Raw genomic sequence first — 17,211 nt, forward strand, 5'->3', positions numbered from 1 at the left:
CTTGTCCTACAACTCTTTGTCAAGTGTCACTTATACCAGAGATATTTATTGATGCCCCCAGTCTGATACAGAGCCTCCTTTGGTTATCCAGCTACACAGACTTTATCATTTTGCCTTCACATCACTATCTTACTTATCTGTCTTCATCAGCTTCTTGGTGGCTGATTTTATTTTCTTTTGTATCTCTAGTTCCTAGCTCTGTGTTTGGCACACAGAATATATTTAACAAATACTTGTTGAATACTATTGATGTGCCTTCAAAAAAGTTTACTAATTCAGTTCTGAAAAACACAGTTGTGTGATCTATACAAATGCTCTTCAGTTTTATAATGCGTTTCATTTTTTCCTAAAGTGGTTCTCTCATTCACTTCCTGCAGCCTCAGGGCAGGCCACCAAACCAAACAGCTCTGGAGCTTATGTCACACCTAGAAGGCATTTTGCGTCATCCTCCAGAGTCCCTGTCCCTTGGGGTAGCTTCTGCAAGTGAGAACAGCTGAGCCCCCCATGCCTCTTGGAGTTTACAGCCAACTGTGGTTTATACATAATGACATGTTTGTGCCGAGATGTTGCCAGAGTTCATCTGTGTGATGCACCAAGAGTCCAGAATACAGGAAAGCAACAGTGGGGAGGGTGGCCCAGAGGGATGAGAAGGCCCTTGCTAACCCTGAGCCCTCATGTGCTCTCACGGACACTGAACACTTCCTCAGATTTGCCATCATAGGAAAAACAATTTCCTCATTTGGTTAAGGCAGAAAGTCAAGAAAGATCATTCCATCCCCAGCATCAGGGTCTAATCAGACATTCAGTCTACTTGTGATAGACATACCTGGATGGATTTATTTATTCATTTATTCACTCACTCAAACATTCATTAACATTTACTGAGGGAAATACTCCAGGTGAAGCACTGCAGAGAGAAAGAAGGGCCAAAAAAGAACAGCCCCACACTCAAGGAAATTAAGAATTTTATTATTATGGCACAGATGCATTCCACTAATGACTTTCTGTGCCAACTGTGGTCCACAGACAAGCAGCAGCTGCATCTGGAAACTTACTAGAAATGCCAAGTCTCAGGCCCTTCTCCAAGGCCTCGTGAACCAGAACCTGCATTTTAACAGGAGCGCAGATTTACATAAACATTAGAGACTGAGAAGCACTCATGCATCCCTCCCTAAGCTGAATGAGGGCTCGTTTTAGCTCGAATCAAGTTCAAAACCTCAGCTGCAAAGCCTATCCCAATGGTCCCTGATCATCACCCTAATGTTTTCCCTCTCTAGACTCCAATCTGGCTCTCTGCTACTTCATGGGAGGAGGCACTTGAGAGAGCTGTGTTATCTACCCAGTGTCACTCACGTGTGTGCATTTCATATTAAATTCATGTGATCAATTCTGATATTTCCATTCCTACAATGTTTTTAAGTTTTCCCAAAATGCCCACTCAGAACAAGAAGTAACACCTTAAGAATTCAGGTGACCAATGGACCTGAGACGAAGGGTTCACATTTTAAACATTTTATGCATGGTTATTGCACATTTTCACCATAATCAAAAGAGGGGTTGCAAAATAAGATAAATCTTTATCTAATTATGATGTTTGAAAAAAGGCAAGATTCGGCTGGAGAGCAAGGAGTTATTAGGAAATGCTTCCTACCATGACCGTAGGTCTCAAGTTTGTTGGTCTCAAAACCCCGAAATACTTTAAAAAATTATTGAGGACTCCACAGAGATTTTGTTTATATGGGCTACATCTATCAATATGTACTGAGAAATTTTTAGAATGTTCAATTACTGATTTGTTTTAAAATAACAAAAACAAACACGCTGTATGTTAACATAAATAGCATACTTTTATGAAAAATAACTATATTTTCCAAAACAAAAAAATTAATTTAGCAAGAAAAGTAACATTGTTTTACATTTTTTGCAAGTATCTTTAATAGCTGGTTCAATAGAAGACAGCTAGATTCTCACATCTGCCTCTTCATTCAATGTCTTGTGATATCACATATGAAGCCTCTGGAAAACTCCATTGTACATTTATGAAAGAATGAGGGTGAAAAAGGCAAACATTTTCACAAAGGTGACAAGGCAATCCGATGAGAATAATCTTTTCAACAAATGGTGCTGGAACAACTGGATATCCACAAGTAAAAGAATATAGTTGGAACCCTACCTCACACCATATATAAAAATTAACTCAAAATGGACCAAAGATAGGGAGTAACAACTAACAGATACAACTTTCTTTTGGGGGTGATGAAAATGGTGGTGATAGTGGTGATAAAGGCACAGCTTTGTGAATATACTAAAACCACTGAATTGTACACTTAAAAATGGTAAATTTTACAAGAATTGTATATCAATAAAAATGGGGCAAAGATCTAAATGTAAGAGCTAAAAACTTTACAACTCTCAGAAGAAAACATAGTTATAGATCTTCATGATCTTGATTTGGCAACGGTTTCTTAAATATAATGTAAAAAGCACAAGCAACAAAAGAAATAGATTGGGCTTCATCAAAATTTAAAATTTCTGTGTTACAAAGGACACTATCAAGAAAGTGAAAAAACAACCCACAGAATAGGAGAAAATACTTGCAAATCATATATTGTATAAAGGGCTCCCAGAATTTATGAAGAACTTTTACAAATCAATAATAAAAGATAAATAACTCAAGTTTAAAAATGGGCAAAAGTTCTGAATAGATTTCTCCAAAATTTTCTCCAAAAATCATTTTCTTCAGAAACGATATACAAATGGCCAGTAAGCACATGAAAACAATGCTTGACATCATCAGCCAACAGGAAAATGCAAATGAAAGCCACAATGTGATATCTTTTCACACCCACTAGCAAGGCTATAATCAAAAAGACAGATAATAACAAGTGTTGGTGAGAATATGAAGAAATGTAAACCCTGATACACTGCTGGTGGTAATGTAAATGTGCAGCCACTTTGGAAAACTGCCTGGCAGTTCCTTAAAAGGTTAAACACAGAGTTTCCACATGACCCAGTTTATCCCTCCTAGGCATATAACTAAGAGAACAGAAAACATATGTTCACAAAAAACCTTGTAAACAAATGTTCATAGCAACATTATTCATGATAGCCAAAAAGTGTAAACAACCCAAAAGTTGATCAACTGATGAATGGATAAAGAAAATGCAGTACATCCATGCAATGGAATATTATTTGGCAATAAAAAGGGAAGGAAGTACTGATACATGCTACAACATGGATGGACTTTGAAAACATTATCCTAAGTGAAAGAAGTAAATCACAAAAGACCACATATTGTATGATTCCATTTATAGCAAATGTCCAGAATAGACAAATCTATAGAGACAGGAAGTAGATTAGTGGTTGCCTAGGGCTGGAGGGTTTGGGAGAAATGGTGGGAGGGGAATGACTGAAGGGCTTCTTTTGGGATGATGAAAATATTCTAAAATTGATTGTGATGATGGTTTACACAACTCTGGAATATACTAAAATTGTACACTTAAAGTGGGTGAATTGTATGATGCGTGAATTCTATCTCAATAAAACTGTTACTGAAAAAAGGCAAGCATCTTATTATTATCTGAAAATAGTAAGTACCTTATAGACCCTCTACAAGCGCTTCAGGGATCCCAAAACCACACTTTGAGAGCCACTGACCCGGACAAATCACCTAGAGTGATAACTGGGGGACATCGTCCGAGCAGCCATTTCCCCCTTCACTTTCTGGAGAGAGCCCTGATTATTAGGAATTCACCCCATTCCACCTGAGACAGATCACATGACACAAAGGAAGTTGAACCCACCCTGACTACATTCTCTTCCCTCCCCTCCTCCACAGTCATTGGTTCAAGGTTGGGCATGTGACCTAGGTGGTCCAATTAGAATGACTGCAAGACTTCTGCTTGGAATGCTGAGCTGGAAGTGGCCTCCCACTTCCTCTGAATGTTGCCCTGTGAAAATGTGAGAATTAGCCCGTTACAACCATCTCAGTGCCAATCTGAGGATGAAGCCATCACAAAGACTATTTCTCTGTTTCCCAGAGAAACAGGACTACAGGCCCTGAATTAAGCCCTTAATTTGGGACTTCTGGATACATAAACCAGTAAGTTTCCTAAATGTTAAAGCCAGTCTGAATCAGAATTTGTTACAATGCAGTTAAAAGCATCTTAGCTGATAAGCTGTCCAAATGGTTTGGAGCTAACAGTATTGCATTCTCTCTGCAGTCAATACTCTTTGCCTTTGCTTTGAGGACATCAAGAGATAAGATCTTAGCAAACCATCAAGATAACATTACTTTTATTTTTCTCAGGATATTCTTAATATAAAGTACTGGCCCATGTAATCTAAGGCCAAACATGTCAGAACTGGGCCAGAGCATTTAACAAATCCCTCCCCCTTCTATTCCTTTTCTGTCTGATTTTCAACGGACTCTGAATGGCATTCTCGATGAGTATGATAAAGTACTAGATTGTCCTTACTAGCAGAAAAGGAAGGGCTGTCAGCTGGACGTCGCTTGAATTTCACCAGCAGGACAGGGATGGGGCCTGATGTTTCGCTCATAGGTATGTTTGTATGTGATCATTCAGTTCCCCTTACGACAGATAAGAAGTTCAGGGAGCATGGAAACTACCCCATCCCTTTCTTTCCTAACTAAATCAATTAAAATTGTATGCTACATTTGACTGATCAGTTTAACATTTACAAAATACTTTTACATATGTAATCTTAACAACCCAATGGAGGTTGGAAATTGAGGAATTATTGGACCTACTTCATAGCTACTTGTTCATAAAGAACCAGAAGCTCAGTAACTTATGTAAGGGCTCACACAATTAGAAAGTGATGGAGTTTGGGATTAAAGTCACTGGATTCTAAATCAAAGCCTTTCCTCTCCTTAGGTTATCTCAAAATACCTACGCATAATATGAAGATAGCCAATATTTTTTCAATTTCTCTATGAGCTAAGCACTTGACATCTAGTCCTCATTTAATCCTCCCAATAAGCCCATGAGATCTGTGCCATTATTACCCCCACTTTACAGATGAGGAAACTGAAGCCCAAAGTCACCAGGCTAGTAGTTGCTGGCAGAACCGGAGTTCAGACCCAAGTAAGCAGAGCTTGAGAACATAAGCTCTCAACCACTGTGATAGTTTGGAAGCTTTATGGACCCCAGAATATCATGCTCTTAAAACTAATCTATTCCTGTGGATGTAACGCTATTAGGGGTGGGAACTTTCGATGCGGTTATTTCAGTTGAGGCATGCCCCAGGTGGGTCTTAATCCTCTTACTGGAGTCCTTATAAGAGGATGAAATTCAGAGACAGAAGCTAAAAGAATAAGACATGGAAACACAGAGAGAAAGACACCAAAACAGAGAGGAAGCCACTGAAGCCAAAAGCTGGAAGCAACAAAACTTTGAAGATGATACCTGGACTCCTCTGTGTGATGGCAAGGCACATGACATGCTGTCTAGCAGACACTGTCATCTGCCTTGCCATCACACAGAGGAGTTCAGGTATCATCTGATGATGCCTTGATTTGGACATTTTCACAGCTGCAGAACTGTAAGCTTGTAAGCTAATAAATCCCCATTGTTAAAAGCCAGTCCATTTCTGGTATACTCCATTTCTGGTATACTGCATTTCGGTGGCTTTAGCAAACTAAAACAACCACTTACTCTCCTCTTACTCCCTGTCTATTTGGAATGCCTCGCCTACCCTACTGCCATTTGCCCTCCAGGTCATACTCTCCTTTAGGTAAACAGCACACATTTGTGGGCTCACACTCACACCATCAAATGACTAAACATTCACATGCAAATGATACAATGCAGTTGCCGAGTCAGTGCCCTAGACCCCGCAAAAAGAGCCAGAGCCAGTGACTTCTGGCATCTCCCACTGAAACTAGCTAACAGGTTGCCAAGATTGGGCCACTAGGTTATTTGTTTGAAAGTTTTTTTTGCCAAAACACCATCAAAACTATATATTTTGGAAAAGGAATATTTCAAGGCCATTATTTTGTAAAAGCTATTTCAAATAATCAATACGGTGGTAGATGCAAACATCTGGGGTGAGGGAGGAGGAGTGCCAAGAGAAATACTCTGTCCCTCCTCATGGAAGCCACACTGACATATAAGAAAACACAGGCCCCTTCACCATCAGACTCTATAAATCAAGGCACAACCACGCAATTCCACCTGGCTTCTGGTTTAGTTCAGACTTTACCTTTTGATGCACAGGCATAATTGGGGGGTACTACAGTCTGAAATACAGGAACACGGTGTACAGAATCTAACAGACCATTTAAGAGTAGAGTTTCCTTCAAAGCAAACACCAAGTTTGCTGGGATAGGGGAGAGAGATGGCTCCAGTGATTTTCCAATTGTGATATTCCCATCAGCTCTGGGATGCCAGCCTTGCCACCAGACGTTGGATGTATTAAGTTTGCAAACTGGCAGGGAGGGTCACTTTGGATTGTTCAGATCATGAGACCCAAGATCATGAATCCCAAATGAACTTCAGTCACTGGTTAAACCCCTTACCCTGGATTTATCTCCTCCAGTGTCTGTCATTCCACTGAAAGTTCAGGTATCATAATTATGGGGTAATATATCAAGGGCATCCAGACGATCCTGGATTGGAGATCCAGCTGCTCCACCCCTTCATAGAGATATGGCCTTGGGCAAGTCACCTAAGCTTGTGGCTGAGCTTGTGCAAGTCATGTAAGAGGTGGATAGGTAGGATGGGAATAATCCCTACCTCACTCTTGCGTGGTAGAGATAAACTGTAACGGGGATAAAGGGCCAGCACACGGGAGATGCTCAACAAATAGCAGCTGCACCTAATTCCAAGGTCCCAAACAACAACCCTGAAGTTTTCTAACATCCCCTGCATCCATCACCTGTGGCCACCCACCAGAACCTTGCCAGAGGAACCTGTTTTCACAGTTCACTTTTCTTTCAATCTGGGATGCACACTCACCAAGGAACCCAGTCTGATGATGTGTGGCTGCTCCAGTCTCCCCACTTAGTTTGAGAACTACTGGCAGCGCTCCTGGTGATCAGGGAAACTAACACATGTTGGAGAGCTGCTGCTGCTCCTACATAGCCTCCAGCATCAAGCAGGCACCGGGACTCTGGCTCCTATTGCAGACAGATGAGTGCAGGTTAAGGAGGGAAGATGAGTGGGACAGTCCCTGTGTCCTTTAACTTTGTGATTCTATGGGAAGAAGGAAATAAATCAAGAAAGGAAGGAAGAAAAGGCAGATGGATTCTCTCAAGGCATGTACTGGTAACTCCAAAAAAATTTTTTTAATCCTTTTTGTTCTCACTCAAAACAAATGGAATTTTGTGTGTGTGTGACCTGATATCCCAGAAGTGAAATTTCAGTTCCTGGGTTTGGAATACTTTGGGGAGAGATGAGGTCCATAATTATCAAAGTAAAGTCATTTAATTTATCTCACTTATCTTCCTTAAAATGCTGGATACAGCATTTTAACTTCTTTGGCATCGGTTGGGGCATACAAATGCTAACTTTCCAAACTGTTATTGATCAGACTGGCTATGTGTATTGTTTCCTAGAACGCCAGACAATAAATACCTGTCCTTTTGGGAAAGTGTATCTATGCTAAGGAAGACTTACTCCTGATGGGCGGAAAAAACCCAACAGTGTCCATTCCAAGTGAGTCGGGGCAGGCAGAGAGCAAAGGAGAACTCAGAAGGCTCACTCTGGTGCCTCTGGCCCCACCATCATCTCCATATTCACTATGAGTTAAATGACCTGGACATTCACTTTATAACTTTAAGTGCACAAAGGGCTCTCTCTGTTTCACAAGACAGTACATGCCAAACCTTTCTGTGCAACCCTTGAGGCAGCAGAAAAACTGCCTATCCTGCTAATCCTTTTATTATTAAGTTTGGCAGTGATGCTTAGCTCAAAATGAAATTCAAGATCCTCCAGAAAACTGAGTGGGAGCCTACTCTCTTGGGAGATCATGGGGCACCACGTTCCTGCCTTCAAACTCACCCAGCTGTCAGCTTACAAATTAGTGGGACTATCCCCATTTCACAAACTCCCACTAGTAAGAAAACCCAGGAAAGCCCTTTCATTCATTTGTGGAGATCACAGCTCAGGAGCGGATTCCTGCCACTGGGAGACGCTGCCCCCTTCACCTCCCACCGGTGTGCCCTGTATTTAAAACAAAACAAAACAGCTCAGTCCTGGAGCCTCAAGATTCAGGTAGACGAGAAGAAATCCCAGAGATAATCAAACAGCTTTAAGTCAGAAGCTACCTTTCCAGACTGTGCTCACCTAGCCGGGCATATCTGGGGTCGTGGGAGAGGGGCGCACACCTGTCTACATACACACGCACAAGGACGCACGCGCGAACGGACGGACGGACACACACACACACACACACACACACACACACACACACACGCCGTTGCAGCTCTTGCTACATCTCCTGCAAGCCCAAAGGCACTTACTAGCCGAGGATGGGGCTGCCCCGCCAAGATGCCGCCCTCTCTCCCTACTTGTGCGAGAACTAATGTCCACTAAGAATCCAAAGGACGCTTTTTTCGGGGACCCAGGTCCTGCAGGGTTCCCTCTCTGCCGGCCTCACAAGCCCTTTTTTCTTCTGAAACACTCAAGACTTTACAGGATTCCTTTAGAGGTAACTACAGTCCGGCGTAGCGCGCGCCCCATCCCTCAAGACAACCCAAGGCTGCCTGGCCTCTCTCACTCCCTGGAAACTTCGCCGCCGCCCCGTGAGAAGTAAAGGCCACTGGCGGAGGGGGGCGGCAAGGAGATGAAACGGGGTCCCCGGGCTGTGGGCACCTCTGGAGCCAGGACGAGGGAGAGAGAAATGAGTGAACCCGGGCTGGTACACGCTTTCTCCACGTGGAGGAAGGGCGAAAGGAGTGTGGGCGACATGCAGGTGTCCCTCTCGGCTCTCGGAGCTCCCATTTCCTGTCCGGGTAGGGGTCAGAGGGATCAGGGCGCCCCCGGAGGCAGCTGCCCTGCGCCCCTAGCCTGGACGCAGCAAGACGTGAGCGCAGTGTGCATGCCAGGGGAACCAACCCGGGCGCGAACAACGAGCGCTGGAGCCTGCCCGCCTGCCCGGGCCGTGCCCCCATCCAAGGCTAGGGCTCCCAGCCTCAGAGCGTGAAGGAAGCAAAATCTGGCTTTCTAGCACAGACCTCCGAGTTGATCCCTCGCTCCTGCCCGCGTACGCCCACCCGCAGAGGCCCCTCACCTGCCCCGCGCGTGCCCCGCGCCCTCGCCCCGCGCCACCCGCACCTGGATGTGGCAGGAGATCTCCGAGTCGTCCAGCAGCCGTATGGTGCATTTCATCTCCTGGCTGAGTGATTTGATGCTGGAGCTCCGAAAGTGGATCATTTTCATGGTCCTCCTGCCTCTCGGCACACAGTGACAGGAGGCGAACATGCACCGCGGCCCGGAGAAGCGAGCAAGAGAGGCTCTGGGCCGGCGCTGCGCTCACCCGCGCGGACACACACACACTCGCGCGCACACTGGCGCACGCACGGTCCCGGGCGCGGCTCAGCCGGGGGACAGCGGCGGCGTCGGGCGCCTGCGGCCACACATGCCGGGCGGCCCGGGTGCGACAGGCGGGTCCTTCCCTCCCCCTCCCTCGCCTCCGCCTCCGCCTCGCCCGCTGCTTTCCCCGCCCCCGGCCCTCGCGCGCGCTCGTGCGCCTCCCTCCACCCCGGCTCGCTCGCGGAGGGATGCCCAGGGCTCGTGACCCCAGGCTGGCACTCCAAGCACACACTCCCCCGCGCGCGGAGTCCGGGGAGCAGGAGGCGGAGGAATGGCTGGTGAGGGTGGCTCGGGCGCCCGGGTGGTGGCCTGCTCCGCCGTCGCCGCTGCCGCTGCGTCAGGCTGGGCCCAGCCGCCTCCCTCCGGCCTCTCCGCCTCCTCCCTCCCCGGCAGCCGGCGGCCGAGAGCGCCCTGACTCCTGGTAGCGCTAGTCGCTGCTCCCGCTCCCCCACGCGCCCGACAGCGCCCTTCTCTGCTCGCCCCAGGGACCGCGGGGCAGGGCAGGGAATCCCTTCGCCGGGGGAGGCGTGTTAGGCGAAGGTTGAGACCCTAAGAGTAGCATGAGCCCTTCGCACAGCTAGACTAGAAATACGGCTAACAGTATCCATCTCTGGTTATTAACAGGGAGGCAATCCGCTTCTCTAAGAAATTTCGAGCCTTGCTTAAGGAATTTCCCATTTACGTTTCGCAGCATCTCAATATGATCTTTGATAGCAATATCTTAAACCCCAACAAGAGGTCCCTATCCAGCCCCTACTCCTTTAGAAGCCCTGTTTGTGCTTCCCATTGCCCAGGAATCTGGGAGTTTACAGGGCCAAGGAACTGTGCCCATCCCTGGGTACTGGGGACCCTGGTATTTCTTGCCTGCCTCTGGAGGCTTGCAGGGTGGGGAGCTTCTGTCTCTGTCTTCCCCAGAGTTCAGAGTCCTAAATTCTCAACTCAATGGGTTTAAAAAAAACTGTATTATTTCTATGACGGGGCTCAACGAATTTTACGTCAATTGAATCACAAGGCTAAAATAACTGAAAACCAAACGGCATTTGGTCTAAAAGTTGTCACCTTACAAAGTCAGTTGACTAATCAGCCTCACCAGATGTCACGTGAGAAGGGTAGTTATTATCAGGAAAGAGTGGGAATCTAGGAATTGGAGTGGGTCTATAAAGGAGAATTTGGATGATTCCTAGTTAAACCCCCAAACCCCTCTTGGCAGTGGAAACAAGCCCTCTTTCATAACATAATGAGACTGTTCTTGCTTGATCTGAAGACCCTTTTCTGACCTCACCTGAGGCAGTTACCTGGGAAAGGGAAGTCAATCCCCCTCCCCAGCCCTTTCCCATGACCTCTGATTAGCTCCACTCTTATGCTTGAATCAGATCCCAGCACATCCCAGGAGGCCAATTACAAAATCAACCCCAGAAAGAGAAAGAATTACACAATTTTACTAATTCAGATTGTCCAAATCTGAAGAGTATATGTGGGGGAAGGGAAAGAACTTGAATTTGTCAGTATGAATGCACTTTCCAGTGGCTCTCATTTCAATTCATTTTCTAAATTGATTGACTGACTGCTGGACTCAGCTAAGAGAAGATTAGAAGGAGGAAATCCCCTGAAATGTGTACAGGAAAGACTCCAAAGAATCAAGAAGAGAAGGAAATATTCAAATAGATTTCTTATGCCTAACCAGCTCATCTCTCTTCTAACCACGTCCCCTCAGGGGACCCCCACTGAGGTTTTCAGAAGGCCATTGGGAAAGGAAGTACCACCATCTTTGAAAAGCACTATGTAGCTGTTCTCTGTGGCCAGTGATGATGGGAAAGACATTGCATTTGAAGGCTCCCCGCCCCCTTGATTTAAATGGGGATGATGGGAGCCTGGGTTGTCAGAGAGCAAATAGTGGTAATTAACCTTCAGTGTCAAAGAAGGCATGATTACAGTCATCAGTGGTAGGGCCAAAGTGGACATCAAATGATCTGACCTGAAGTGATGCTGGTGGTAGCTGATAGATGAGAATCCAGGTAAGGTCCTATTTGATCTGCAGGATAAACAAAAACTCTAGTTCTGGTGAACAAAAGCCTGACCTAAACCCCCCTATAAAAATTCCCAGACCTTAGGCCACAGACAACCAAAGACATTTAAATGAAAGGAAAGTGGGTTGATCCACCTGAAGAATGAGGACATTGGCCATAGCAGCAGTTGCAAGGTCCAGTTCTTAATAAAGAAGTAGCAGTGGGACAAATTCTGGTGCATCCTGCTCAGGGGTAATAGCTGCTATTTCTTATCAAACAACTTCCCAACCCATGGGTCACAGTACTTTGGTGAGCCACAAATGGATAACAGGTGGCCACGAAAGACTGACTCTTGTAAACATTGTATATTGATGTTTTAAAATGTGAGCATTTTAACAGTCATTAAAAATTGATAATTGGAAATATTTTGAACACTACTTATATGACCCTCTCTATGAACTTCCTGGATTCAGTGATTGTTATTTGGGGAGCATACAACTCCATACATTGTACTTGCCTGCCCGTGAGCATTCTGCAGTGATAACACCACGTAGGAACTGCCTGTACCCTAACTTGCCTATTAAATGCCCCAGTTAGTCTGATGGTTACCTCATCTGCAATTTCATTATTATCAATGAAATTCTTCAGATGAATTAGTCTTGCAGATGAATATAAAATATTGTGTCCCTTAATTAATTTGCTCTTATTCACAATGCTTTTTACTAACATAAAAGATACACTTGTTTTTTGTTGTTGATTTTATTTGCAATTAAATGATTACTTTTCTGTAATTCTCTGAATTATTATCCCTTGATTTTCATTTTTATTTGCTTTTTAAATTATCAAATTCAGATTCTTGGTGGATTTCTTTGTATTTCTAAAAATAAAGAATAAGAAACATAATTTAATTATATTGATTCATAAAGGTGGTTTCAGGCCTTTACAACTTAAGGAGGTTGATTTCTTTTTTTTAATATTTTCTAATAGAAGAGGGTAGTAATATTTACATTTCGTGCACTTTTTTCCAAATTTTAGTTACTGAAGTAAGTAATAAATAAAGCTTTGATATTTTTACTGCACACTTTATTTCTTTGAATTCTTTATGTAAAATCAAAATTTGTTTAAAAACATTTGTAAGAATGAAGAGGACCTTAGAATATATTAGCCAAACGCTTTCAGAAGTCATAAAGGCCTCCAGTTTCATTCAGTACTTTGTATTTAAATATTTATTTTTCACATAAATATAAATAAGCATTTATTTATTTATTATTTGACAGTTACCAGATTCATAAGCAGTAAAAAAAGAGAGAGAGAGAGAGTATGAGTCACTAATTAGGCAATTTTTAAGGATTATCTCCAATTTGGACTCACCTGCCCTGATAATTGTTCTGTTCCTCAGCTTAGATGTCACATTAGCAGTTATCAAATGAAGTAATGGTCCCATGCAAATTACACAGCCACGTCAGCCCAAAACCTGTGTATTAAACAGAAAAGGATATAATCGTTTGTAAGCATCTGCACACACAAAATAGGAAATAAAGTTCTCTTATGAGATTGGTAACAATAATATCAGAATACTAGTTACAAAATCATGAAATAAATAACTAAAGCCAAATGCCTCACACAAATGCAGAATCGCTCATTTTATCTGTCTGCATGGAAATGATCAGCTGCCTAGCTGGGACCACTGAAGACAAAGAACACAGGAAAGAGACCCCTGCCAAGTGACACTGTTAGCAGACACAAGGACATTTCATATAACAAGAGACCACACTAATTGACAAGGTGATCGACTGATTGATAAACTGCAAATATGAGCCATTCTGTCAGCACTAATTAGAAGACCCAATGAGAAACGCTTGGAGGAACATTAGTTCCACAAACAGCCAAATCAAACTACTGTGGCTGAATTACTCTACATAACAAATGACGACTTTGTAAAAAAAATAAAATATGATAACAATGCAAGAGTTTGTATATTCATGATCTGGCTACACTGTCAAGAAGAGGTAAAGGCCCTATACCCCATGAATTTGATCTGAACCCCTGAGATTCAAGTAATCCAAGTTTTATTCTGAGAGAAGTTCTCATACAAAAATGTTTGCCTATAGCACTGAACTGCACATTGAATGATGAAACCAAATGATAACTATAATAAAATACAAACCCCAAGTGTCCTTTTGGTTTCAGCTTTTTGTGAAACAGGATCAGAGCACTGCTCAGTTTTTTCATACCGAATGTGTTGACGTGCAAAGGACGAGATTTGTCAAGAAAATGAGCATTTTTGTGAGTGACTCTCACCTGGCAGATTTGTTGAAGGACATTCTTAGCTTAAATAAAATAGCTTGTTTATTTTAGTGTGCCTGTAAAATGAAAATTGAAATTTTTTAAATTTAAAAATGTGTAAAACATATATATAAATATTAAAAAATATTATGGCTCTAAAACAAAACATCAACTTTGAAAAAGTGAAGATAAAATGGCTCACATGTGATGCTTAGACAATATTATTAGAGAATTTTTAAGATTAGTATGTTGAACTTTGTATGTGCTGAAAGAAAAGCTTCAACTTTATATTTTAAAATGATTATATTAGATTGAGCCATATTAAATTGCCATTCTTATAGGTCAAAAATAGCCTAATACTTGTCTACTGAGAAGACATGGGAAGAAGACAACCCAAAAGCAATGAGCACACTCAGCACCCAGATCTTGGATTCTAAATACCATTCTTTAAAAAGGGCAGGTGGCTCATTCCAGGATTGGGGCTTAGAAAGTACAAATTGAGCCTGAAACATCTTGTCATTCCACAAAAGAAAAGAACTATTCAAAGAAAGATAAGGGAATGTCAAAAGGACAGAGAAGATAGAATGAAAGGGCTGTCACAGGCCAAATCTAGGAACATTTAAGCAGAAGACAAATAATTATAGGGATAAATTATGTCATCAAATAAAATAATCCATTGATCCATACTGATACAAATTGATAAATGAATAAATGAAAGGGTTGATGAGAAAAGGAACTTTATATAATTTCCAAGTAACTCCCCCAAATATTTCTTAATTATAAAGGCAAAAAGAGTACTTCAGGGTGGAAAAACCTAGCAGACATCACCTTAATCAAGTCAACAAAGTAAACAAAATCTGTTATGTGGAGAACCAAAATCATGCTACCTGACAGGATTCAATGAGAACACAGCATCACTTCGGTGATATGTCACAGATACATAAACTGAATCTAATATTGAGCAAACATCACATAAATCAAAATTGAGTGACATTTTACAAAATAACTGGCCTGTCATCTTCAAAAGGCCATGAAAGTCAAAGGAAAACAGAGAAACTGTTCAGGATACCAAAGAGATATGATAGCTAAGTGTAACACATGATACTGAATAGGATCTTTTTGTCTCAAAGGATGTTTTTGGGACAATAGGTGAAATTTGAACAGGGACTGAGGATTGGAATGTAGTATTGTATTGATGTTAATTTTCAGATTTTGATGGTTGTAGTTATGTAGAAGAATATCCTGTTCATTGGAAATACACAGTAAAGTATTAGAAGTCATTACACAAAATGTTCTCTTTTTTCCTACTCCAAGTCCAACTTTCTGTAATTTGAGATTATTTCCAAATAAAAGAGCCAAATGGAAAAAAAAAAAAAAAAAGATTAATATTGGAAATTTTATATGGAGCAATTTATTATTTAAAATCTATTACCATTATCACCAGAAATTGCCACAGGATTTGAAAACAGCCATTTTGAGTAAAAAGCTTGATATTTAAAAGAAGTTATGTAAACAACAAGAGAGAAAACACATTCTTCTCAAGTACACATGGATCATTCTCCAGGGCAGACCATACGTTAGGTCATAAAGTAAGTCTCAAATTTTAAAAGATTGAAATCATACAAAGCATATTCTCTGACTACAATGGACTGAAGCTAGAAATCAATAACAGAAGGAAAACAGGAAAATTCACAAATACATGGCAATTAAATAATACAGTCTTAAACAACCCAAGGATAAAAAAAGAAATCTAAAGGGAAATTGGGAAATTATTTTTAGAGATGAATGGAAACAAACCAACAAACAAAAAAACATACCAAAACTATGAGATGCAGCAAAGACAGTGCTCAGAGGGAAATTCATAGCTGTGGATGCCAACGTTAAAAAAGAAGAAAGATTTCAAATCAATAATCAAACTTCCTATCTTGAGCAGCTGGAAAAGGAAAGCAAACTAAACCTAAAGTTAGCAGAAAGAAGGAAATTGTAAAGATTAGAAAAATACAGAATAGAGAAACAATTGAGAGAGCTAACAAAACCAAAAATTGTTTCTATGAAAAGATCAATAAAATCAACAAGCTTTGACTAGGCTTCCTGAAATTTGCCAGCACTTCCAACTTAAGACCAACCAGAGGAAGCCAAATATGTTCCCCTAACCAATCATATCAGGTGCCCTGCTTCTATTTAGGGTGTCCAGCTTCCCATGCCACAGTCTCCAATCAAGGTACCTCTGAAGGCTTCCCTTTCTTTCACTATCATGTTTTCCCACCTCGCTGCCTGCATTTGAGTCTCCAACAAACACAAGTGATGGTGGCTGACTCCCTTGCTACAGCAAGCTCTGAGTAAACAGCCTTTGCATGTTCTCATGTAACTGGTCTTCATTTATTTCCATAGGCTTGTGAAACACAAAGTCAGGAAGAAACCTTCTTTTCTCCACCTGCTGCTAAAGAAGGAAAAAATAATGAACTACCTGGGGAGGGGAAGCTAGTCAATATCTCAATACATTTTCCTGCTACAAAGTGCTCAAGAGTTTTCAGAGCACCTTCACCTACATTATTCTACTGGAATAAGATTATACCTTTAGAAGGTGACTACTTCAAACAATAACATATTTGCTTGTATAAATTCTGACATGGTTTATTTAAAATTCATCTCATGATGGTAGTCCTGGCTTCCAGTGCCAATTCAATGTACCCGTCTGTGACAGAACTTCATCAGTGTGTGCCCTTCCTTAGTCTTTACCAACATGAAATCCATTGTTAGGATATTTAAAGACTATTGCTGTTAGGAAAGGAATGTCCATGGATCAGTCCCACCCCTCCTCCAGTAGACTCAGAGGCTGAGTCTCTGTCTCAGTCGGTCCTTAAGCATCCAATAGGTACAGTGGCCGCAGCAAAAGTGGAGACCAGAATAAAAGATTTAACAACTGACTTACTGACAATATTAGCAATCCATCTGTTCCAGTTTGCTAATGCTGCCATTATGCAAAATACCAGAAATGGATTGGCTTTTATAAAGGGGTTTATTTGGTTACAAAGTTACAGTCTGAAGGCCATGAAAATGTCCAAATGAAGGCATTAACACAAGTATACCTTCATTGAAGGAAGGCCAATGGCATCCAGAAAATCTCTGTTAGCTGGGAAAGCACGTGGCTGGCATCTGCTGACCCCAGGTTGTGTTCCAGTGCCACTCTCGGCTCCTGTGCATTCTTCAAAGTGTCTCTCTTGGCTACAGCACTGAGCTCCTTCTGTCTGAGCTCTTATAGGGCTCCAGTGATTTAATTAAGACCCATGCTGAATGGGCAGGTACACACCTCCATGAAAATAGTCCAATCAGAGTTATCACCTACAGTTGGGTGGGTCACA

General features: G+C 42.1%; 1 protein-coding gene across 1 annotated transcript in view; it reads right to left on the minus strand.

Annotated features, from left to right (window-relative positions):
* Positions 1-9,630, minus strand: part of FRMD3 (FERM domain containing 3) — a 298,912-nt gene extending 289,282 nt beyond the window's left edge. The window contains exon 1 of the mRNA XM_037797263.1: positions 9,300-9,630. Coding sequence (XP_037653191.1) covers positions 9,300-9,446 — 147 coding nt within the window. The 5' untranslated portion in view covers positions 9,447-9,630. The remainder of the gene's footprint in view (positions 1-9,299) is intronic.
* Between the last annotated feature and the right edge of the window lie 7,581 nt (positions 9,631-17,211).

The sequence above is a fragment of the Choloepus didactylus genome, chromosome 10 (genome assembly GCF_015220235.1).
Source record: "Choloepus didactylus isolate mChoDid1 chromosome 10, mChoDid1.pri, whole genome shotgun sequence".
Taxonomy (NCBI): Eukaryota; Metazoa; Chordata; class Mammalia; order Pilosa; family Megalonychidae; genus Choloepus; species Choloepus didactylus.